Below are 25,547 nucleotides of genomic sequence, written 5' to 3'. Positions count from 1 at the left end.
AAGGCCAGAAAATGTAAAGAATGGGGCTGGGAAGAATATGGGCATTTATGGGTGGCAGAAGAGGAGTCAGTGAAAAAGATTGAGAAGAAAAGGTTAGATAAGAAGGAGCTGAAATAGAATGTAATTGTGTCCGGGACGTCATGTGAAAATGCTTAAGATGCAACAAGATGGGCTGAAGGTTCAAAAAGTTTGGAATGAATGTGAACTATAAAATTAGAAAATTTGTTTCAAGTTTGAAATAAATCTTATTTACATCTTTATGACTAAGTGAAAACAAAAAAAATTTTGTTAAACTTTCACATACTTAATGACAAAATGATATTTGTTAATTCTCATCACCAAATATATACAGTTGACTCTTGAACAGTACAGGTTAGAATTCCACAGGTCCACTTACAAGCAGTTTTATTTTCCCAGCTAAACATAGATCCAAAATATTGCATTCATAGAATGTGAAACCCCTCTGTAGAGGGCTGACTTAATTGGATTCTGCAGGACCAATTGTAGGTGTTGAATATGCACTGATTTGCTTAGACTTTTAAGTTATACGTTTGCATGCTGAGGTGAAATACAATTCCTGAGTTCAAGTGATCCTCCCACCTCAGCCTTCCAGTAGCTAGGATTAGAGGAGCACACTACCATGCTCAACTAATTTAAAAAAAAAAAAAATTGTAGAGATAGAGTCTTGCTGTATTTTCCAGGCTGGTCTTGAACTCTTGGCCTCAAATGATCCTTCTGCTGGACCTCCCAAAACACTGGAATTACAGGCATAAGCCCCTGCACCCAGGCTTGGGCTAGATTTCTAAAAGCAAAATTATCTTTTGTAGGTTATGCGCATTCTAAGACATGATGTGTATTGCTAATCCTAGTGTGTATTCCTTGAAATGTGGTAGAAATTTACTGCTCTGCTAACAATGTAGGAAGATATTTATCTTGCTAGCATATGAATATTTTCACTAAGATAATCTTCCCAGGATATATTTATATTATTTAATATTAGGATATAATAGTCATGTGGCTATTATTCATGGACTTAATGTTCATTCATTCTAATGGAATCCAACTATCTGAGGTATAATACATTATTAGCAGCACATTATAGACCATCTGCCTTGAATAAGGATAGGCATTGTTAATAAGAAAGAGTATGAGAAATGGTTACTGCCTTTTTCACACATTTCCTTTTCTGGATATTTGTTCTCTAGCCTATATGTAAAATACATTAGAACCCTTATTTCTATTCCAAATGGGTATATAAAAATTATAAGCTACTAACTATATCTGCTACTTCCTAAAATAGGACTAACTCTTTTAGCCTAAATTGGTAGGAGAAATGCACTGGGGTTAAGAAGGGTGACAGATCCTTCTAATTATGTATACAGGTGGCAAATGCAGGAGTAAAATAGTGCTTAGTGTCTTATGTTTGAAGTGAAAATTGTAATTAAACAGGGTGTTCTCTCCTACTGGTAGTACTTTATCGTAGGGGCTTTGTCAATATCATGAGTTTTAAAAGAACAATTAAAAGTGATACTGTTTCTGTTTCAGTGAACAGCACACATTTCCCTTATATTAAATACAAATTTTAACTTAATAAGATTGATTGGCATGTTTTAAATAAATTGAACATAATATTAAATGACTACCATAACTTCTCCAAATCTTGGATTTATGCATAAGGTTAAGCGATGATAGTATGATGTCCATTTGCTAACCACATTGTCTCACAATTGGTATAGTTTTGTTCTCAAACTTGAGTATTTGCTAAGTTAACTATATTTTATTTTTGAAGATAGATTCTGGCCGGGCGCGGTGGCTCAAGCCTGTAATCCCAGCACTTTGGGAGGCCGAGGCGGGTGGATCACGAGGTCAAGAGATCGAGACCATCCTGGCCAACATGGTGAAACCCCGTCTCTACTAAAAATACAAAAAATTAGCTGGGCATGGTGGCACGTGCCTGTAATCCCAGCTACTCAGGAGGCTGAGGCAGGAGAATTGCCTGAACCCAGGAGGCGGAGGTTGCGGTGAGCCAAGATCGCGCCATTGCACTCCAGCCTGGGTAACAAGGGCGAAACTCCGTCTCAAAAAAAAAAAAAAAAAGAAGACGATAGATTCTGAATTGGCATATGGGGAATACATTCTAAAACTTGATTGGCTAAATAGATATTTGCTGTCTTGTAACATAGAATTCCTTGGTTCTGAATCTTTAAGTTTCTTTTTTTTTATGAAAGGGAGAATCATATCCCTAATACTAATGCACTGACCTCTTAATAACTATAGCTATTAAATTTTTATGTCTTTGTCTTGCTTCTTTAATTAGATGAAAAACTATTATATTTAAGGCCAAGAACTGTACTTTGGACATTGTTTTACTTTCAGCAGACCCTAGCATAGAACATTAAAAAGAGTAGATGCTCAGCCAACATTTTTAAAATTTACTTATAAAGTAAATTTTTTTAAAAACTATAGATTATAACTAGTCATAAATGTAAAAACATTCAAAATGTTTGCTCATTCTGGTACTTTGTTAGAAGTCCAGTGTTCTTTCTATTGTGCCAGAGAGCCAGGTTCATTGTGGTACTTTCTAATCAGTAAATTGCCATCACTTTTTACTGTTGAGTGAAAATCTAAAAGAAGGTAGGTAATGTTTTTGTGTTTATTGAACTTTATGTTTGGACTAGCTCTGCATACGACAGAGTCATTTTCATTGAAATAATCACTTTTTCTCATTTATCTTGTCTGTTTTATTGCCATATTATTTTTAGGGACTCCTGAGAGCTTAGCTGAGAAAGAAAGGCAACTCATGGGTATGATCAACCAGCTGACCAGTCTGCGAGAGCAGCTCTTGGCTGCCCATGATGAACAGAAGAAACTAGCTGCCTCTCAGATTGAGAAACAGCGTCAGCAAATGGAGCTGGCCAAGCAGCAGCAAGAACAGGTGAGTAAGAACTAGCGATGCAATCAGATTATTCAGACATTGCTTTGCCTGCTACTTATAGGTCACTGTACTGGATACACACAATGAATAAGAATCCCTTCACCTCCCTAGTTAAATAAATTAAAAGGCAAAAAAAAAAAAAAAAACACCCACAGATAAAACCCAGATTTTAAGATGCTTATTAACTACATTGGTGGTAAGTAGCCTAGAAGTAATTATAATCAAGATAAATTCTAATAAATCATGAGAAAAATACCAAAAAAGAACCAAGGAGAGTCAAGAGAACATTTTCAACAAGAAACATTTTGAATGAATTCATTAGAGAGCTGACATTTGAAATGTGCTTTGAAGAACTGGTAGGCTTCAACAAGTAAAGTGAGTTTCCAGTTGGGGGCAGGAAGTTCAGTTACAAGGCTATTATAATGCTTTAATTTAAAAAGCATGAGAATCTAAATTAGTCAGGGTAACCATGGAAAAAAAGAAAAGAGGAATAAACAGGTCGACGAGTTATGGTTAGAAGAATTCTTTGAGTAGGCAAAAGGGAAAAGAAAACTGTTGAGTCTAATAATAGGGAGATTGAGAATGCCGTCACTCGAAAACAGAGGCAGTCAGGAGAAGAGCAAGTTTGGAAAAGAAAGTGGTTTTATGATGTTGAATTAAAGTTGCTGTCAGGTTGTCCGGTTGGAGGTATGTGAGAGACAGCTAGAAATAGACTTTGGAAGAGAGCTCAGTTGTTTCTTAGGTTATTTACAGAGAAATGGTGCTTTAAACTGCTGGAGGAGATAACATTCATTCATTTATTTGACAAATAGTAATCTAGGGCTTCCTATGTGCCAGGCACTGTACTAACTAATTGCTGAGGCTGTCTCAGTTAACCAGAGAGACAAAGCTCCTAAATTTTAGTGGAAAGAGAGAGACAGATAAAAGAACAGATAAATTAACAAGATGACATTATATAGTGATAAATAATTTGAAAAAAATATAAACAGAGTAATAAGATAGATGTTGATTGCTATGACAATGATGCTTTGGCAGTTAAGCTCAGATCTAAATGATATATAAGAGGCAGCCATGTTAATATCAGGGACAGGAATGTTTTATGCAGAGGTGTGGCAGGCTTATAAGCCTTAAATTAGAATGCTAATATTACAGGAAAGCAGAAAGGAACTAAAGGTAGGTCCTTGGGAGATACTGGCATATATAGCTGGCAGAGAAAGGAATGTGAACATATGCAGAAAGAAACATATATGGAAGTGGGGCCATGTTATAGGAAACAAAATGGAGATTTTAAGAGATAATAGGGAGCAGTGTTAAATGCTACAGAAAAGTAGTCATTCTAATAATCAAATGGAAACAAGATTTGTCATTTAGATTCCCATTGTTGGCCTTGAAGAGTAAGGATTCTATGGTGTTTTAGTAGCCGAAATGAGATAATAAGAACTGGAAAATGTGGAGTAGGAAAATGGAGGCAATGTCTATGAACTATTAAAGAAATTGGTAGTAAACAGAAGGTAAGATAGAGGGAGGTGTCATAGTTTCAGCTTACGTAGAAGTATGGCCTCTTTTTCATGGCTAAGTGCTTTTCCTGGTCCATGTTCTAGACATACCCCACTGACCATCCCAAGCGGAGGATGGCCACTGTTTAATATTTGCATGTCTACATATCCCAGCAAAACCGTCTAAACATCTTTCCAAGTACAAGCTGGCAGGGTTGAATGACATGAAGAAATACACAGTTTATGTTTGAGGAGCTCCTTTTTTCCATCCCCTTATTTTCCTTTTACTCTTCTCTGCTTGGTGGTTTATGGTTTATCTCTGATTAAAAGTTGTTAGTTTTATTTTTAATGAAGTGCCTCATCACTTTCATTAAAGATGTTTTGGGCTTGCTTTTGGATATGGCCCATAAGCCTCTTGCTTTATTCCTATGATAGAAGAGTTCAGAATGCTTGCCAGTAACAGTATAAAACAACACCACTCTTTCCTTGTCCTTAACGTTGAATCTTTTAGTCAACTTAATTCTGGAGAATCCTAGGAGTTTCTGAATAGCTTGGCTGGGGATATTTTTTGTAGATAATCTCTATTTGCTTTGGTGGGTCTGAGGACACACATGTCCTGAAAGATCTAAGCACTGACTGGTGGAGAGTAAGTTTCTTTCTTTTCTCTTTTACATTTTGGCCCATCTCTGAATATCATGAAAGGATTCTAGAATCCTTTGATTCTAATAGTTTCCCAAGACCTCTGACATTTTCCTTGGAACTTTACAAACCCCTAAATTCTTCAAGAATTTCTCTCCTGTGTGGGAGAGATGTCCTGCGGTGCTGCCTCCACAGCCTGGGGGAAGATCCCTGGTGATAGCCACAGGTCATGTATCTAGAGCTCATTCAGCTCTCCCAGTGCTTCTCTACCATACATAGCAGGTATGCACAGTCCACTCTGTGGTAGCATATTCTTCCATGAAGGGCATTTAATACTTATTCTTTAAGGGTCAGGGCAGGTGCATCTTCTCTTCTAAAGTCTTTTTCTGATACTCCTTCCAGCACTCCCTACTGAGTGTCAAATGTTCCCATTCTGTGCATTCTAGTATTCCTGGTATAGCTGTTATGAATGCCAGAGGATCTATTTACTGACGAGCCTTTCCCCCAGATTCTGAGCTCCAGCCCACATTCATCTATTAGACAAATATTCATTGACCACCAATTTGATGCCAGGTTTTGTTCTAGTTAGTGGGAATAGAATGGGGAATAAAACAGACAAAAACCCCTTGTGTATTGAAATCTAGTTGAGAGGGGTAGACAATAAAAACCGGTAAACTATATATTGATAAGTACTTTGTTGAAAAATTAAGCAGGGCATTGGGGATGAGGGTATTATCTGTGGGAATATGTTCTTTTAAAATGGGTGCTCAGGGAAGACATTACTGACTAAGAACATTTGAGCAGAAACCTGTAGGATGTATGGGAGTGAGCCATGGGGCTACCTAGGCAGAGTATTTCAGACAGAGGAAAAAGTAAGTGCAAAGGCCCAGAAGCGGGAATATCCTTCAAGGCAGAAGCATGCTTGGTATGTAAAAGAGGCAGTTAGGAATGCAATGTGGCAGGTGTGGGATGACAAGGGGAATAGGGGATGAGATGAAATCAGAGAGGTAAAAGGAGGCCAAATCATATAGGGCCTTGAAGGCATTATATGCACATCGGTCTTTTTGCTGAGTGAGAGAAAAGAGTTTTGGAAAGGTGAATAGCATAACATCACACACACACACACACACACACACACACACACACATACATATATATATATATATGTATATATTTTTTTTCTTTTTTTGAGACAGAGTCTCTTACTGTCACCTGGGCTGGAGTGCAATGGTACAATGTATGCTCACTGCAACCTCCGCCTCCCAGGTTCAAGTGATTCTCCTGCCTCAGCCTCCTGAATAGCTGAGACTATAGGTGCCTGCCACTGTGCCCGGCTAATTTTTTGGTCTCACTATGTTGACCAAGCTGGTCTTGAACTCCTGACCTTGTGATCCGCCCACCTTGGATGCCCAAAGTGGACTTATATTTTAAGTACTCTCAGGATGCTGGTCTGTGATAGACTATAGGGAGCAGGAGCGAAAGCATAAAGAGCATATGGAGGCCATTATAACAGTCCAGACCAAGGCACAGTGAAGAGAAGAAAGTGCACAGGAGGTTGAAGTAGTCAGGTTCTGAAGTATTCTGAAAGTTTTGTTAAAAGTATTTAAATGGCATTTGAAAGATTGATATATGGAAGGAAGGAATGAGACTTCATGGAAAAGAAGATCTTCCTTCTTCTGCTGTCTCCTTTATCACTTTCTTCAGGAAAAAAAAATAGTGGGTCAGGCATGGTGGCTCATGCCTGTAATCCCAGCACTTTGGGAGGCTGAGGTGAGTGGGTCACCTGAGGTCAGGAGTTCAAAACCAGCCTGGCCAAAATGGTGAAACCCTGTCTCTAGTAAAAATACAAAAATATTAGCTGGGCATGGTGGTGGGTGCCTGTAATCCCAGCTATTCAGGAGGCTGAGGCAGGAGGATCACTTGAACCTGGGAGGAGGTGGTTGCAGTGGGCATAGGTCACACCATTGCACTCCAGCCTGGGCAACAAGAGTAAAACTATGTCTCAAAAAAAAGAAAGAAAAAAACTTTTTTTTACCATATTCCAAAGATAAAATTAAAGTATTAAAATAATTATAATTATACCAACATCCATAAAGGAGGTAAATTTTTTTTTTTGTATAGCCGTGTAGACTCATCCTCATCACATGGGTTCTTTACTTTTTATTCATGGTGATGTATCAGTTTTTTCCTGTATTTTTTCCTTTTGGTTGTAGAGGCTAAGATATTTTTTTAATGAAAATAATGGCAATTATTACTTGATGAGAATGAGATTTAGAACTTATTTATAAGAGAGTGATAAGTTTCAAGATATTAGAAGTTACATCCTATCCCATGTGATGAAATGTTTACAATTTTCATATCATCTATTAATGCATTCTTATCAGATATCTATTCAGCATTCCTTTATAACGGACTTCCTATGAATAGTGAATAAAATTTACATGGCCTTTACCATCACTGAATTTATAGACTTCTCCTTAGGGGACAGAAAGATGTAAATAACAAATAAATAAACAAATACAAAGTCATAGCATGGGCATAATATTAAGTAAATGTAGAGGGTGTTATAAGTGCAAACAACAATGGGAATAGGAAGTCATTGTACTGTTCCCTAAGTTAGGAAATATTTAAGATAACTATATGGAAGGCTAAATCTCAAATTTAGTTTTGGGCCTGTTGAACTTGAGGTACCTTTGAATAAGTCTCTCAATAAGTGGATCTGATGATTAAAACAAAGGTCTAGGCTAGAGAAACAAATTTAGAAGCATTTGGCTTACATATGGAAGTAAGTACGAAGAAAAAGAACAAAATCTAAAATTGAGAGAATTATAAAATTTAGTGGCTGGAGAGAGCCATTAAAGGTGATTAAAAAGGAAAAGACATGAGAGGTAGAAATGAAACCAGGGAAGTATGATGTCGCAGAAGCCAACAGTGAAAGTTCATGATCAAGGGAAAGCACTTGAGTGTTGGATTCTGATGAGAGATCAAAAGGTGAGAACTGAAAAATGCATCAGAATTTTTAAATAATGGATGTGATTGGTAACCTTCTTAAGAATCATTTCGGTAGAGAAATGGAAGCAGAAACTACAATGGTATGTGTTGAGTTGGTGGTTAGGGGTTTGTGAGAGGCAGTAATGAGAAAATTATTTATCTAAAACCAAAAAAATACCAAAAACTTTACTAATAAATCCAGTGTTTTGCAATACTTTGTGCTACTCTGAACTCCTCAGTCTTAAACCTACCCCTCCCCATTTGTGAAACACTTATAGAAAAGGGCTGAAAATGTCAGAAGCAGTGCCTTCTTAAGGTATCACTAAGAAGAGGGATGTTTGAAAACCAGACATTTCTTTCTGGGGTTGATCACTGTAATAGTATTTTAGGCTTCATTTGTTTTAAGCCAAAAGAAACATAACTATTTCTAAAGACTAAATATCTTCCTTGATCTTACTTAGTATGGATTGCTAATAATTTAGGAGCACAGACACATCTATTGTCATCATCTTAATCAATGTCAAATCAAACTTTGAGAAATAGAACATTAGTAACTTCCCTCTGGGACTACAATATACTTGTAAATTTCTCATGTGCAATTTCTCCGCAGATTGCAAGACAACAGCAGCAGCTTCTGCAGCAACAACACAAAATCAATTTGCTCCAGCAACAGATCCAGGTCAGAAATCATAATTTCAATATACTTACAATTAAAAAATATATATATTCTGTTTCTTATCCTTAAATACCTAACTGAAATGACCTCCAAAATAAAAATTACTGCCATATGAATCTTGCAAACGGCATCTGTCAGTCACAGGCCCTACTGTGTCAGGGAGCTTCAATCTAAGCAAGCTAACAGTTATTTTCATCTTACACTGAGAAGAAATTATTGTCCATAAAGGTTTCATTTTCTCTCTATGTTAATGTTAAAATGTGTCTGTAAGTGTTCTTAACTGGGTAGGGGCAGGGAAACGAAGCAGAAAGGTACCTAGGTTTTCAGTTCAGAGAAAGAGTGCCAGAGGGAACTTTTTTATTGTATACCTGAGAGCCATGTGTGATAAAGGTGGAGCATAGGGTTGATAATAATTCAGTGTTCAAGTCAATTTACCTGTGGTTTTGCTTGGAGAAAACAAGGCTGAAGTCTGTAGGACCTCCATATTTTTATTATATGGAAATTTGCACTGATAAGGGGCGTCAATACAGAAGGAAGCAGCTATATTGGTAACAAAAAGAAAAAACGTTTCCAATGACGTCTTGTTTCCACCACTTGCTGGTGTCATAAATTTTGACAAAGGTTCAGCTTTGTTTCCCTTCTGACAGTTTACTTTCTGAACAGCATTTATTTCATATAGAAATTCCTGAGGATTAAAGGAAATCATGGATAAAGAGCCTTAGCATAGTGTCAGGGCACATAGTAAATGCTCAATACTCACTCACTATGACTATCAAGGTATCTGATTCATGTAACTGTGAATCCAACCCATGTACCATCATCCATCTGGAGGCAACTTTTAGCTTTACAGTATGTTGATCTGGAGAGAAATTCGTGATTCTATTAAAGTTATATCTTGAGATCCAACATATTTTATTAAGTGTAAATATCATAAATGACAGGAAGCAAATGTGTCAAAATTATTTCACTCTTTTATTAATCATGTTTTAACTTTATTGCCAACCAAATTTCTCCCATTTTATCTAATTGAGTCAGGCATACTTTGTTTCGATGGATTTAACAGACCTATCACTCACTGTTCCTTCTTATTCTACCTGGGATTTTAATGACCTGTAGCCAGTTTCAATGAGACAAGGGAAGCTCAGTGAGATGTTCCAGCCAGGGATCTTTTCCTTCCTTAACTGTAATTGTGATCAGCACATTTCTAACATGTTATAATCCATTCATAGCTGTGGTTATTCATTTCAGTGGTTTACAACTGTTCATTGAGCTTCATGTTGTTCAGTCAAAGTACAACTGACTTTTTAGTTGATGGTACCTGGTTACCTGTATTTAAAATTTTATTCATTATCAAAACATAGGTATTAATATTGGTATGGCACTTTCTTATTCTTTTTTTTTTATTTTTGTTTTTGGCACTTTATTATTCTAGGTAAAGTAATCCCATAATCAGCAATGTGGTAGTCACTTGATTTCACTGCAGTTTGATAAGTAAACTAATAGTTTTAGATTTTATAATTTATATGATACTGAAATAAGTCCCTTGTTAAACAGAATGACAAAAATACATTTAAACTCATATTGTAAATATGTGAAAGGCTCAATAAACTGTGTTCTGACCAATTGGATTAGCCAACACCTTCAGTACTTTCTTAGGAATTATTCCACCATTAAGACCACTACATTCACAATGTGGATTTTAAGTCCTGTCATAATGACAAAAAGATGAAATGGATGGATTCTTGCTTGAGAGCATGAAGCACTGTAATTTATAAGTCAGAACATTTTTTAATGAAAAGCACTTAAAATTATACTTTCTAGAATTTCTATGACTATAGAAACTATGTTCCAGAGAGCAAAGGCCAAGTTCAACAGCATGCCCAAGATCACACAATTAGAAACTGGTAAAGCTAAAATAAGAAGCAGTTTTCTGACTATCAATAGAACTTTTGTGGAGTATGAGATTTTAAAAGGTTAGAATTTCTATTAGTGTTAAATGGCCAGCCTCCACTATTTCATAGTGGGGAAAAAAAAAGTCCCTAAAGGAAATAAAGTCACACTAAAAGTAATTTGAGGGGAACATTGAGATGTTGAGACATTATATATGTGTATTTGTCTTCTTTCTAGGGTGCAGATAAATGAAAGTGACAGTCAAAACCCTTTCAGGCAAGAAATAAGTACTGAGCAAACTGATAACCTGAAAGAAATTCATTTTCACAGCTTCTAGTATATTCATTAACTAAAAGCATAGTTCTGAAACATATTTTGTAAATTGTGAGTTTGGAGAAGTTTTATAAACACTTAATAGTTATGAAAGTAACAATATATTTGAATTATTTAGTCTACTGCGAGATTGTTCAAACAATTATGGGAAGCTCTGGTGTAGTGGCGTATGTAGAAATAGGAAATTAAAAATGTAGAACAGACTCGTTTTTCCCACCACATAAATCATTGCCATATTTCATTTTAGAATGTTTTTTCTTCCCTTTCCTCCTCCTTCCTACTGCCTCCTTTTTCTTGGAATCACAGGGCAAGGATGAAGACTAGTAAATATAGAATCTGCTATCACGGAAGGCAACTGAAATGTATAACAAATATTATAAGATTTCTTTTAATTAAAAATGCATATATAATTGAATGCTCACAAAATAATTTACTAGATTATCTTATTTGATATTTGAAAACGCTCATCTAGTATTTTGATTTTTTCTTTTTTACATATGATATCTTGATACCTTATAGAAATAAACATGCCAACTTACATTCTTGATCCTGATTTGTACTTTCTTAAATGTTTTGTACCATTGTTGTTGTTCCTGACCTTAGAAAACAATGTATATATTGATGGAGTAGTAGACAGTAGTGTATTATAGTCCACAATTCAGTATGCCTTTAAAATATTTGTTTCATGTATGAATACAAAAGGCATTATATTGGTCCAATTTTAGCAAAGGAATCTACTCTATCAGATGGGTTAGGCATATCTGCTGAGTGGATTCGATCGATAAGTTAAAAGTTAGAACTGGGCAATTTTTTCATTTGATGGATATATTAAATGACAGGAAAGATAATATTTCTTACGTTTTGCTCATTGTTCTTGTAAGATCTTTCACTAAAGAGATGTCAATTTCGACGTTTTTATTCCATTTGAAATATTTATCATTTGATTTTAAAAGTATGAACAAGTTTGTATATTTGTAAATTTGTGTGCATGCACAAAAATTTACATACTCTAATACCTTAGTATATTACTCAGGGTTCTTCTCCAGAGTCACAGAATCAATAGGAGACATAGATATAGTTGATATAGATATAGATATAGATGATGTAGGTGTATATATTGATAGATATGTGAGAGGGCACTTACTGAGTGATTGGCTCACACAATTATGGAGGCTAAGTCCTGCAACAGGCCTTCTGCAATTTGGAAACCCTGGGAAACTGGCAGCATGGTTCTCAGTCCAAGTCCAAAGGCCACAGAACGAGGGAAGCTGTTGATACAACTCTCACTCCAAGGCCAATGGCCTCAGAACCTGGGAAGCTGCAAAAGTACAAAGACCAGGAGTCTGAAATTGTTGTCTTAGAACAGAAGAAGAGTGTATCCCAGTTCCAGCAGATAGATCCACACATTCACCCTTTCTCTGCTTATGCTCCTCAGCATATTCAGTGGTGCCTGCCCACATTGAGAGGGTGAATCTTCCCCATTTATGCCACTTAGTCTCATGTGCTAATCTCCTCTGAAAGCAACCTCACAACACACCCCACAGGTTTCTATGTAATCCTTAATCAAGGCAAGTTGACACCAGAATTAATCATCATATCCAGGTTATTTCAGATTTCTCTTGATCTTTTTAATTTTTTCTCAACCTCTGATGAAAAGAGTGATGGTAGGTTTAACTGTATAGTAAACCTACTCTAGAGAAAATACCATAAGAATCTGCAAGTGAACCAAATTTATTTAATTGTTTAGGATCAGTTCTTTATATATTTTTATTTCTTTAGGAGCAACCTTAGCTCTGAAACTACATAATTATAACTGGATTAAAAACTCAGTCTACATTACTTCTTATACTTTGAAGGGTTACAGTCTTCCGCCAGGTTTACCCACGTAATTCATTAAGAATGTTTTCTGTTATTGTTTGCAGTATCATAAATCAGTTTACAAATACCAGAAACATCCATCTTCTCTCAAGAACAAGTTCACTTCTTTATGAGACTAATTTTAGGAACACTAGAAGTTTGTCTTATTTTTCTACTCTTCAGCAGTATTTCCCTCTAATATTTGTGTTTACTGACTTAAAAGTGAAATTTTTTATTTCAATTTACTGTATCAAGCTAACTTTAATGCACATTAATACATGAGGTGAAATTTATAAATATATCGGAATAAGATATCTTTCTAGATTTTTTTGGGAGGGGAAGCTTTTTTTCCCCTCTTTTTCTGTTGACTATTCTATAGTCCCCATCTTTTAGCAATTTTATTTTCTGTTTTCCTTTTTACATTAAATCAACCTGTTTCTGATATTGATAGTTAGTTGATTTATGTTTGCAGTAGTGATCCTAGACCGGTGGTTCATCTTGACCTGATTCACTGTTTTACAGGAAGTGACTGAGTGACCTCTACTCAGCTTTAATTGTGACAGCAAATTGAGTGTTCCTGGAGACCTAAGTTTCCTTTAATCTTGAAAATTCTGGTGAGACAAGGTTTCTATAGCTTTGGGAATGTGTGTGAGAAGCAAGTCCTAGCTATAAGTTTCTTACCCCTTATAAGTAATACTTAATGGAATTTAAGGTTCTTTACAGCATCTAATACTGCTAATCCAACAATGTATTCTAGCATGAAATCTACTTAAGATTTTATTTATTTATTTATTTTTGAGATGGAGTTTCACTCGTTACCCAGGCTGGAGTGCAATGGCGCAATCTTGGCTCACCGCAACCTCCACTTCCTGGATTCAAGCAATTCTCCTGCCTCAGCCTCCTGAGTAGCTGGGATTACAGGCATGCGCCGCCATGCCCAGCTAATTTTTTGTATTTTTAGTAGAGATGGGGTTTCACCATGTTGACCAGGATGGTCTCGACCTCCTGACCTCGTGATCCACCCGCCTCGGCCTCCCAAAGTGCTGGGATTACAGAGGTGAGCCACTGTGCCCAGCCTTAAGATATTTTTTAAGTGCAAGTTTAAAGATTCTATACTTTTGTACTTCTTTTTAACTGTATATTTTATGATTCCCATACCAGGGCATTGGTGTTTGAACTTTTATAAGAGATTCCAAAAATGTAACCCGTTTCCCTGTCTAATTAACTTTTCCAACTATTGTTCATTGTGTTTCCTTGCAAGCAAAGAATTGGTATTTAATAATCTCCTGTCATTGTTTCTGATTCATAAGGTAAGCATGTGCAGGACTAGTCATAGCTTTGGGTCACTGATTCTGTCTGGGCCTAAAGGTAGAACAAAGAAAATATTTCCATTCTCTTGTATTCTTAGTTTGGCAGTGTGCATTGCATAGTATATAGGAAAGAACTTGGTTGCTTTAGGTGACAAAAGATTATATTTACCTGTATGAAATGCAGTTTTAATTATGTTAAATAGTTTTTTAAAAAATGTTTGAGAACAGTGTTCTGGAATAAGATACACCAGAATTCATTCTTTGTATCTTCACACCTGGTATCTGCTGTGTGATCTTGGGAAAATGGTTTATTCCTCTGAGTTTCATTACTCCAATCTATAGAAAAGGAAATGTAATGCCTAACACACACCTGGTTCTCTGAAGATTAAGTGGGATCCTGACTGGTATTTAGCAAATACATGGGTTAAACATTTTGCCAAAGTCATTAGAGAGAAAAATGTGTTCTTTCTGAATTTCCAATGATGGGCAATTCATGAATATTTCCAGCAAGAGGAGGATTTCTAGGAAAAAAAAAAAAAAGAATATACTTTACATGGCAGTAGTCACTAAAAACTGTCAGTATTCCAAATTAATATGATTTTAGAACTACAGGAGGTTTTTAGAAAGGCTTTATTTAGACCTATCTCTCATTTTGACGTTTGTAAACTAAAACTAAGTAAGGTTAGAAATTTTTCCCAGTGTCACATAAGTTGTTTCTTGTGGAACGATGGCTCGATTCCAAGTTACCCGAGTTTTGGCCCAGTTCATTTTTTATTTTACAAATATTCTACCATTTAAGGCTTAATGCCTCAAAGTTTTAAAAAGAGTTTTCTTTCCCTGGGAACTTATTCCTATACAGTAAAAATACAACTTGACTTATGTACAATTGATTGATTAAGTTGCACTCATGGGCTCAACCAATTTGTGATAAAGGTTTCGTTTCATTGGAACCAAAGTTCTCTGAGCTCGTTAAAGTTTTGGCAATTCTTGATAAATTGTTATGCAGAAATAAATCCATTGAAGTATTGTATGGAAACATAATAATGTTAAAGGTGAAATAATAGTATGTACCTGACTGACCTGCTGATTTTATAATTTTTTTCCTTGAGCTTGGTAAGTTGCCCTCCTCAACAAGACCCTACACACATACAAGAGCACAAAGAGATTACAAAGCAACCTTGTCTTATTTGGAGACTATAACTGCCAAGAATAAATACTGTGCAGCTAAGATAGCATTTCAACCTGAGAAAGACATGCATTTACTCCTTGAGCTCCAACTAATGTTTTGCTATATGAAATAAAATACATCATAACTGAACAAGGTACGGTTTCTTGGCATTCGGATAGATTAGTAGAGGAGGAAATATGTAAATACAAGGAAGTAGCTTTCAGGATGACTTTTTTCTTTGCATTTTCTGGGTGCAGAACTTCCATTTGAGAAGACAGGTGGCCTTTCCTATAGGGTCGAAAGGACTGCACCTCTGTCCTTTCACTTAGTGGGAGCCACTTTAAAATTCCTTAAGTGTTCTCTCTTTTTTTTTCAATTGTCTCCTGGCAATTACCTAATGGTAGAACTCCAGTCATTCATCTTATTTCTCTGTCTAGGCAAACCTGTCTCTGTAGACAGAGATACAGATTGACAGGTGTATATATTTTCATCTTCATTGATAAAACACATGCTGCATGGCTAAGAAAATACTGAAAAGAAATGAAAGCAATCATCTTGAGCCCAGTTCTCTATACTTTACTGTTCCTTTTTTTTTGAAGTGGAATCTTGCTCTGTCACCCAGGCTGGAGTGCAATGGCGCTGTCTCGGCTCACTGCAACCTCTGCCTCCCAGGTTCAAGCTATTCTCCTGCCTCAGACTCCCAAGTAGGTCGGACTACAGGCACCTACCACCACACTCAGATAATTTTTTGTATTTTTAGTAGAGACCAGGGTTTCACTGTGTTAGCCAGGATGGTCTTGATCTCCTGACCTTATGATCTGCCTACCTCGGCCTTTCAAAGTGTTGGGAGTATAGGCCTACTTTACTATTCTTTACTCAGAAGGAGCAACTTTAAAATCTTCAAGTTTTTATTTTTTGATAGACCTGCTCCTAGTAGTTACTTCTCTGTCAAAAAATTTAATTATAGTGCTGTTTCTGACTTACCAACTTTAAATACCATGATCCTGGAAACATGAAGATTTACTAGCTCCCTTATTGCCACTCTGATATCGATTTCTTTCCCTGTCCTCAAGATGTAGTTATGTATTACTTAAATCCATTGAGTAGGTAGTATTAAACTGCATTTTACTTACAACGCTTTTTTGTTCAAGTGTAAAGTGTTCCCTGACACTTGCCTTTTCAGATGAGGGTGGTGTATCTACTCTTCTCTCACTCCCACCTGCCAATTTCTGTTATTTTTTCTCCTTATGTTATCGGTCTTATTATCTCCATAAATTGCTCCAAAGTCTTATGAATAAATAAAACATCTCAAATCCCCTTTTCCTGGATATGTGCTTTCTATGCCTCTGACCTCCTGTTTTGGATGAATTTATCAAACATGAGAGTTTATATTGATACAGGATTTTTAACTACTCTGTGTTCTTGATATTTTGAACATTTTAATATTTTTATTGAGACCCTATTTGAAATAACAAAGTCTGTATTGTTTTAAGTTGATTACTATATTGACGTGTTGTTTATAACAATGTTTAGGAGTTGTAATCCTGGTTTTATAACTTATCCTGACTTGAGCTGCTCATTAAAAATATTTTAAAAAGCATTTAATAGAAGGACATTTTTTCTTTCATTATGTATCTGGAATCTCAACTTTTCTTATTACTTTTATTTTCCTTTTTTCCCATTTCTGTATTTTTTTCTTCTCCAATCTTTGCAGTATGATTTCTGAAGTGAATCCTGGGTTCATTTAATCTAATTAGTTAATTGTTTAAACTTCGGTTAGTGTTGCTATAATCTAAAGAAGAGAGATCTGCATGTAAACTGAAATATCAGAGCCACAGAACCAGTGGGCTTCAGCATTGGGAACATTTTATCCAAAGCTGCCATGTGTCTGGAGCAGCTGCTTTTTCACAAGTTGTAAATATGGCCATTCTGGAATCATTGAGACTGGCCCAGAAGGCAGATGACCATCATTTTTCCCATGACTTTTCAACCTCTTCCCAAACAAAATTACCTGTGGACAAATGAACTGTTTCTCGCTCAGGCCTCTGTAGTCCATACCTCTTAACAAAACAGGGGCTATCAGTGCTTAGATAAGACCCTGGGAAGGTAATTGTTAAGTAGTAGGAAACAAAACAAAACAAAGCAAGTCCAACAACAAAAGAAAGATTTGGGAAAGTTGGTTGAAGTCAGTATGTTGGTCCAAAACGAAGCACTTTAGTGTGTAAATTAAATGCTATAGCTGGGAGTACTCCCAAAGTCTTTAGAATGAATTTCTACCTCCTGTCTTTGAAAAGAGTTAATAAATAAGCAGAAAAATAAATACCATTGAAATTAACAGAATGCTAACAAAATGAGTTGCTTTGTGAAGAGCACAGTTACATCATGATATAAGATATACATTCCAGATATCTCTAACATATGGCAAATTTATCTCAGTCCCCTAGACAGAGTACTAACTTCTACTCTTTTGAGCTTTTGCTAGTAAATTTTCATGTAACTTACAAACAATACAAAACTAACTTCTGTCTCTGTCTCTGTCTCTGTCTCTGTCTCTGTCTCTGTCTCTCTCTCTCTCTCTCTCTTTCTCTATGTCTCTCTCTTGGTGTCAGGGGGGTGTATGTATTTAGCACCATTATTCAGAAAAGAGAGCCAAACAGGTGAATAAATTGGGAAAGAAAAGATGAGTAAGGAATTAAGGATACCTTTGTGCCACTAGGTTTATCCCTAGTTTTCCCTTGAAGCAGAAGGGAAAACTGGGATAGCTTATTCTATACAGAGATCCTTCTGGAAGTGACAAATTCTCAGTCTTCATCATACTTGATCTCACAGCAGCATTTGAAAAATTTGGCCACTCCCACATTTTTGTAATACTTTTCAGTCAGCCTCTAAAACACCACAATTTGCTTTTCTCTTTAACTTTCTATTTCTTATTCCCAATCTTATTTGGTAGATTCTCTTTCCATCCTTAAAAGGCTGAATTGTGATAATGCTCCATCATCTGACTTCCATATATACACTTACTTTCTAAATAGTCTCAGTTGGTCAGTGGTTTTATATGTCACCCTGAAAGTAATTTTACAAAATGTGTCTCTCCAGCCTAAATTTCTCTCCTCATCTTCAGAGTCATGTACCTTAGTTCCATTTAAATGGTGATATGGTTTGGCTGTGTCCCCACCCAAATCTAATCCTTAAATTGTAGTTCCCATAATTCCCACATCATGAGAGGAACCCAGTGAGAGGTAATTGAATCATGGGGGTGGGTCTTTCCCATGCTGTTCTCATGATAGTGGATAAGTCTCATGAGATCTGATGGTTTTATAAAAGGAGTTCCCCTGCACAAGCTGTCTGTTGCCTGCTGCCATGTAAGACGTACCTTTGCTCTTCGTTCGTCTTCACCATGATTGTGAGACTTCCTCAGCCATGTAGAACTGTAAGACTATTAAACTTCTTTCCTTTATAAATTACCCAGTCTTGGGTATGTCTTCATTAGCAGTGTGAGAACAGACTAATACAAGTGGATACCTAATAGGCACCTCAAAGTTCACATTTTAAAGACATATCCTTTAATTATCCTCCCCAAATTCATTCTTTCCCAGTTTCTCCTCCTCTGAATATGATTCCATTTGCCAATTTTCTGTGGTGAATACCTAGGAGCCATCCTGGAATCCTCATTCTTTCACATTTTGCAGCTAATCCATCTACATTGCTTTTGTGCCCAATATCTGTCAAATTGACAAACGTCATTCTGGTCTAATTCACCATCATATCTCAGACTACTGCAGTAAGCTGCTAACCATGTTCATCACCCTATTTCCTTTATTTACCCACAAGTAGATTTTTTACGTAGCTTCTAGAGTGATCTTTTAAATGTGATTGCACTATCCTTCTTGGTTTCTGGGAACATGCCGAGAATGTTCTACCATCAGGGCATTTGCATTGGTTATTTTCATGGTCTGGAATGCTCTTTTAATCATATAATTTAGATCTTTACTTTATTCAGATCTCTTCAAATACCATGCTTCTCAGAGGGGCCACATCTGACAGCCCAATCCAAAATAATCCCAAAACTCCATAGAGCTATCTAGGATTTGTAACCCTATCAAACAGTTTAAGGTACATAAATCTCCTGTCTTAAAGATTAGTAGTTCCAGTAGCAATAAGGTTCAATTAGTAATCTTAGGATTTGTAAGCCATTAACTATTTAGTATAATACCTTTGAAATGTCATTCTCTTTCGATAATTTTTTGACTTGATATCATAAATAGGGAAAAATGTGATCTCCCTTTGTACAGTACTAGTAAGAAGAAGCAGCCTATTGCAGAGTAAGTATTTGGCCCTTTACAGAGGTCGTCTTACATTATCAGCACAAGAATTCAGTCAGTTTGTGTTATTATATATTATATCCATTTTATAGATGATAGAACTGAGACACGCCCATGCTCGTGCGTGCGTGTGTGTGTGTGTGTGTGGTTATTCTGAGATTCTGACAGTTGAGTACTTTGTAAACTGAAAGGGTGCCATCTTCCTCTCTCTTCTTACTAGAATAGTAATGAGTGATTTAATTCAGATGATCTCTAGAAAATAAAACTAGTTGGTCTTTTCATATGAGTTAAATCCATCAAATTGGCAAATGTGGCAGGATTTTTTTTAAAGTAATTTATTTTTGCTTTCTGCAGTAACATACAGTAAGAGATTGTCCTTTTATAAATGGTGAAAATAAATATTTATAAATCGGGAAAAGCCATGTTCCACATATACAAATATTACATACAACTAAACTTTCACTGATAAATGCTAAAAAGTAGAATGTTAAGCTTATAGCAGATAAATATCATCTCTTTAGAAAGGATGATCTTATGTTGAGACTTGTATCTATGTAGTAAATTGGAAAAGGTGATCTAACTTTTATAATGCACATAAATGTTTAAAAAGTAAACTGAGCAAGTTTTAATGTCATATACATATTATAGATTTATATTTATGTGTGTATATTGTATATGAGTTCATATATACATACTCAGGCTTCTATATGTCTTTGTTTGATCATTACTTTTCCTTTATCCTCTCAGTTTAGTGTGTGTGTGTGTGTGTGTGTGTGTGTGTGTGTGTGTGTATAATTTTTCTCCTCTAATTACCACCATTTACTTCTGAATACATCTTTAATTCTCTTTCCACCTCTGTATTCCTTTTCATGGCTTTGCCAATACCAATATCCATACCCGCTGCTGAGTCATCTGACATAGCCACTCGTGATTTTTTTTTTTACTCTTTTTGTTTTTCCCTCCCATACATAGTTCGTTTCTCTGGCCTTTTTCCTCTTTTTTTTTTTTTTTTAATTATCCAATTGGATTTTATGTTTCCGTTGAATAAGAACTTGATCAGTAATTAACAGACTAAGTTGGAAAGATTGTTTGTTTTAATCTTAAGTCAATTATTTGATTTTCTGTGGGGTGATGTGAGAGAGAGAGAGAGACAGAGAAACAGAGAGTGAGAGAGAGAGAGAGAGAGAGAGAGAGAGAGAGAGAGCAAAAAAATAAATAAATAAACAACCCCAAAAAGGGGTTCCCCAGAGTGTTAGTATAATATATTATGGCAATCTTTTCATGATAGAGGGTGTGTTGTCATGAGCACCCGTGTCATGCAGCCAGAAAAAGAGGAGGGATAGGGCTGCCGTAAGGTAAATCAACAGATAACAATAAAATTTTTCTGTTACCTGCTGGAGGTATTTAGGATGTGTTTTCTTTATATCTTCATCCGCCCCTAATTGAGGATGCTTTAAAATTGAATGACTAGCAGTCAAAACGTGTTTGCTTCAAGCTGAGAAGAAAAATGCTGGTGTCTCCGCTTCCAAACTGATTGCGCTTTGTACACAACTGACAGCTACAGTCACTTTGAGTGACTGATAAGTGGGAAGCTTTGCCACTTATCAAGGAATGCAGGCTGAAAAGAAAAGACTGGAGCCGTTTAGACGCTTTGGCATGTTCAAAATAACATCTTACATCAGTCAGACTCAGGAGCACTAAAAGACATTTAAAATGAAGTGATGTATACAGGATTGTTCTATGTGTGTATGTATATATAGAACAGACAAAAATTATTTCACAAGCAAACAGCTTCAAAGGGTGAAAGAAAAAGCATTGTTATTAAGGTCACAATTTGTGAAATGACTCCATGGTTAATCATCTATATACATTTGTGATGAAATTTCCAAATCAAAAAATATGTAACTATAGATGTGTAACATTATTTATATAAGCAGCTGGCTTTGACCAAATGGATGCCTCAGAACACCTGAATAATAAGAACATCATCCACTAACATAGATAGTAATTTTTACCCTGAGGGAGAGTCTTAATTCACCTCCTCCTTCCCTTGTTGTATAAATATTTAATATTTAACATGTATGTTTAAAATATTTCATTATCGCTAACTGAAACATCATAGTTATATAATAAAATAAGGTAAGGATATATTTCTTCTTTTTATTTTAAACATAGTTTTGAGACTGTTCTAATGAAAGTATATTCAGATTTACTGAGCTGTAAGTTCCACAAATAGGAATTCCTGAAAATAACAATTTTTTACACTCAGTGATTAGGCTTATGTGTATAGTACATGTGTATCATTCTTTGAATTTTCTAGGACACTCATATTTCAAAATTGTATTCACACAGTTTTGTATTTTTTGAACCCCTAGTAAGATGTAGATGCCGTATACCTCAATGATATTGACCCCCCTGTGAACATCATGCAGTCTATTTAAATAACTGGTTTCAATTTGATAACCCATAAATAAACTTGTTTCTGTCAGTTCATATGTCCCAGTTTTAAATTTGGAGATATGGTAATAACCATAGTCATAGTTAATTTTTCAAGCTTCTTTGGCTTGTGCCTGTGCACCTGATAGGCTAAACTTTATGTATAATCTCTTAGCTATTTAATGAACAGCCAACTGCATGCTTGGTGGGTGCAATTCTTGATCCTACAAATTATTTCACTCTTCTCATGCCATAAAGTAGAAGACTACTAATGTTTATATTGCTGTAAAAACTAGGGTATGCTCAAAGATAGTCATTTGAGTGAGCGGGAAAAATGTGTTAGGACAGTGTGGAACTCAGGCCAGTCTGTGAACTGCTGCAGGTCCTTAATAAAATAAGGAGCTTGCTAGACGCACTTTAGCTGACATTCTTTTTCACTGTAAGTTATTTTTTTTATGAAGGAAGCAGTTTGGTATTCTATGCTTTCAGATAAGCTACTGACCTCATCACAGGCCAATACTGTGAGTAGTACTGAATTTGAACTTTTTGATCAATAAAATAATATAGAAAAAGAGAACTTTGAGGTCATTCAGTCCAGCTTTTTCTTCGTTTATAGATGAAGGTACGGTTTAGAAATTAAAAGGGCCATGCCCAAGTTCTATAACTAATTAGGGGTAGATCCTGTTCTTCTGCGTCTTACCTTAGTTCTGGTTAATCATATGAAATAAATCAAGACCATAAGTACTGATGAACACAAAATGAGAGCAGCTGTGCAGAGTCCATCACATTGAGCTTATCTGGAATTTGAAACAAATATTAAGTCTAGTGCTAAAGACAGTTGGAACAGTATTTGAATGTTTTTATAAAAATTGTAAATGACACATTACTTAGAGAACAATTAGGAAATCTTAAATTTCGATTCACTAAAATTAGTTTATTTTGGAAGGCATATATAAAAAACCTTAACAACATATATTTCATTGGTTCATGATGGTCCCTGTGTTTTTTAAAGATAATTTTTACAGTGAGCTAGTATCTCCATTTGACTCATTTTGGATCAGAATGTTTAACAACATATCATTCTGAACTAACCAAATAAAGGAAAAAACTGATGTTGTAGTATAAAAATATAGAAGAGTATATTTCTTCAAGAAAAAAGCTCTTAAGATTAACAGTAATCAAGGCTCTTTTAAAGTAAAACTCAATTATTTTAGAGGGCCTCTGATATCTTGTTATGTTTTAAAAACTTAAATTGGGAAATAAATTTTCTAGCTACATATTTTCACATTATGCAATTGGTTTTACTTTATCTCCAACTATAAAATACTGCTCATTCTCGTTCTCCCCATGTAGGGTATTTGATAGGTTTCTTTCTATTGTACTGTTTATTGAAGGCTTTTTCCTGAGTTTCCTATTGTTTTAAAAAAATCCTTTCTATTTTGTGCTGTAACACGTTCTTCATTCACATAAGGGAACAGTAAAGCAAGACTTTCTCTATATCCTGATCCCTTGAAACATGGAATGTCTTTTTTGTGATTAAAAAAAGGCAACTGCTCTTAAATGCATTGCAAGCATGATCTTGAGGTGTACAAGTACTTCTATGAACGCATTGTTACTTTAACCTGTCTTCTACTGGCTCACATCTTTTTTGTTCTCTCTTTTACACTGTCTCTTTCTGATTGCTTTGTACCCCAGTCATTCCTATGCTTGCGATAGAAAATCACTTCTCAACAACTGATCTTGAAACATGAACCTAATGCAGAAATCACTATCCATCAGATTTTTTTTTAGTAAATAGCTGTGTTTTGTTTTGTTTTTGAAACAGATTCTCACTCTGTTGCCCAGGGTTTTGCAATGGTACAAACATAACTCACTGCAGCCTCAAACTGGGCAGGGGCTCAGGGGTCAAGCAATCATCCCACCGCAGCCTCCTGAGTAGCTAGAACCACAGGTGCATGCCACCGTGGCCGGCTAATTAAAAAAAAAAATTTTTTTTTGTAGCGCTGATGGGGGCCTCCTTCTGTTGTCTGGGCTGGTCTCAAACTTCTGGCCTTAAGGGATCCTCTTGCCTTGGCCTCCCAAAGTACTGAGATTGCAGGTGTGAGTCACCAGGCTTGGCAAATAGCTGCTTTTTATAAAGAAACATTAGTACCCTGGTAGCATGAAAGTGCTAATAATCTTTATAGTTACAAGGGGAGCATAGAAATCTGTGAATCTCACTTCTCACAATACTAACATCATTAAATAGTATTTATATGTCTCTTATGTGGCCAACATAAGATACAATGTTAATACATGTAAACAAAATCTGCTTTGAATAATGAGTAATTAGATTCTGATTCATCCATTACATCTATGCTTATCCATGTCATGATACATGGTATCTGATAATTTTATTTTTGCATACAATCATAATCACAGAAATAACATAAGAGAAGTTGATAGGAAAAAATAAAACACATTGAAGCCAATCCATGGGCATTTCTGAGTTATTTTTATACTAACGAATATCAAATAACAATATTTATGCAACTCTCAAAAGTTCTCAAAACCATGTATGCTATAAATTACCCACTCTGAGATTTCTAATGGCTTTTGATGCTTAGATGTAATATTTTCCTCCATTCCTCCTTCTCTATCTGATCAATCCCTAGAATTTTATATTTTATCTAAAATGGTAAAGAGGTACCTTCTTGCTAAGCTTTTAAGTGCCATATCGAGAACCGTGTGGCATTTGTGTTCTCCTGTTGCCCATCTCCTCCATGCAGCTGCATTAGCAGCCGTTTCTTTTCAGTCTTTTCCTTTTCCTTTCTCGCACTTGGGTTGCTTTCATTCTGACACTTGATCAGAAAAGAATAGAAAGGAAATGTGAAATAAATAAAACTTTTCGAATTAAAACTAAATTTGTTGTTTTATAAGGTTTTGATGCAGTATAAAAACAGTGAAATAATAATAGGAAAATGGACACAAAGGAGCTTTAGAAAAATCAAAATTAAAATTATCTGCATTTTAGAGGAAAAGATGAGAGATTAAACATGGTTTATAAAAACATTGCATTTTGCAATCATCCTAGTTCAATTTAGATTAACCACCTGTGTGATCTAATTTTGCCAAGTCCCTGAAATTATGAACCTTAAGATGGTGATTCCATTTTTCCAATCTCTTTTTCTGGATGCAGAGATTAAGATAGGAAGTGTGGTCCTTACCTTTAAGAGTTTTACAGCCTCAAAATGAAATGGAAATGTCTTTATGAAGGAGTAGTTCTTGAATATTTAAATTTATTTTCACTGAGAATATGTTAGAAAGCACAAGTAGTATGTGTATACTAGAATAATTACACCATTTTTTTTTTTACTTCATCTAAGTGGTATCTTCCAGTAGCATTAAGAAGTGTTAATATACTAAAACTTTGATATTCTTTTCTATTTGAAATTTCTACCACATACACACATATTTATGGCTTGATTTTTAAAAATATATTCCTTTGCAGAAAG

General features: G+C 35.6%; 1 protein-coding gene across 16 annotated transcripts in view; it reads left to right on the top strand.

Annotated features, from left to right (window-relative positions):
* Nucleotides 1–25,547, top strand: part of SOX5 (SRY-box transcription factor 5) — a 1,015,292-nt gene that overhangs the window by 809,291 nt on the left and 180,454 nt on the right. For all 16 annotated transcript variants that reach the window (XM_074402912.1, XM_074402908.1, XM_074402910.1 and 13 more), the window contains 2 exons: nt 2,763–2,935; nt 8,672–8,740. In XM_074402912.1, coding sequence (XP_074259013.1) covers nt 2,763–2,935; nt 8,672–8,740 — 242 coding nt within the window. The remainder of the gene's footprint in view (nt 1–2,762; nt 2,936–8,671; nt 8,741–25,547) is intronic.

This window comes from Saimiri boliviensis, chromosome 7 (assembly GCF_048565385.1).
Source record: "Saimiri boliviensis isolate mSaiBol1 chromosome 7, mSaiBol1.pri, whole genome shotgun sequence".
NCBI classification, from domain to species: Eukaryota; Metazoa; Chordata; class Mammalia; order Primates; family Cebidae; genus Saimiri; species Saimiri boliviensis.
Note: the sequence above shows the minus strand (reverse complement) of the source record. Positions and strands in the feature narration are given on the sequence as shown.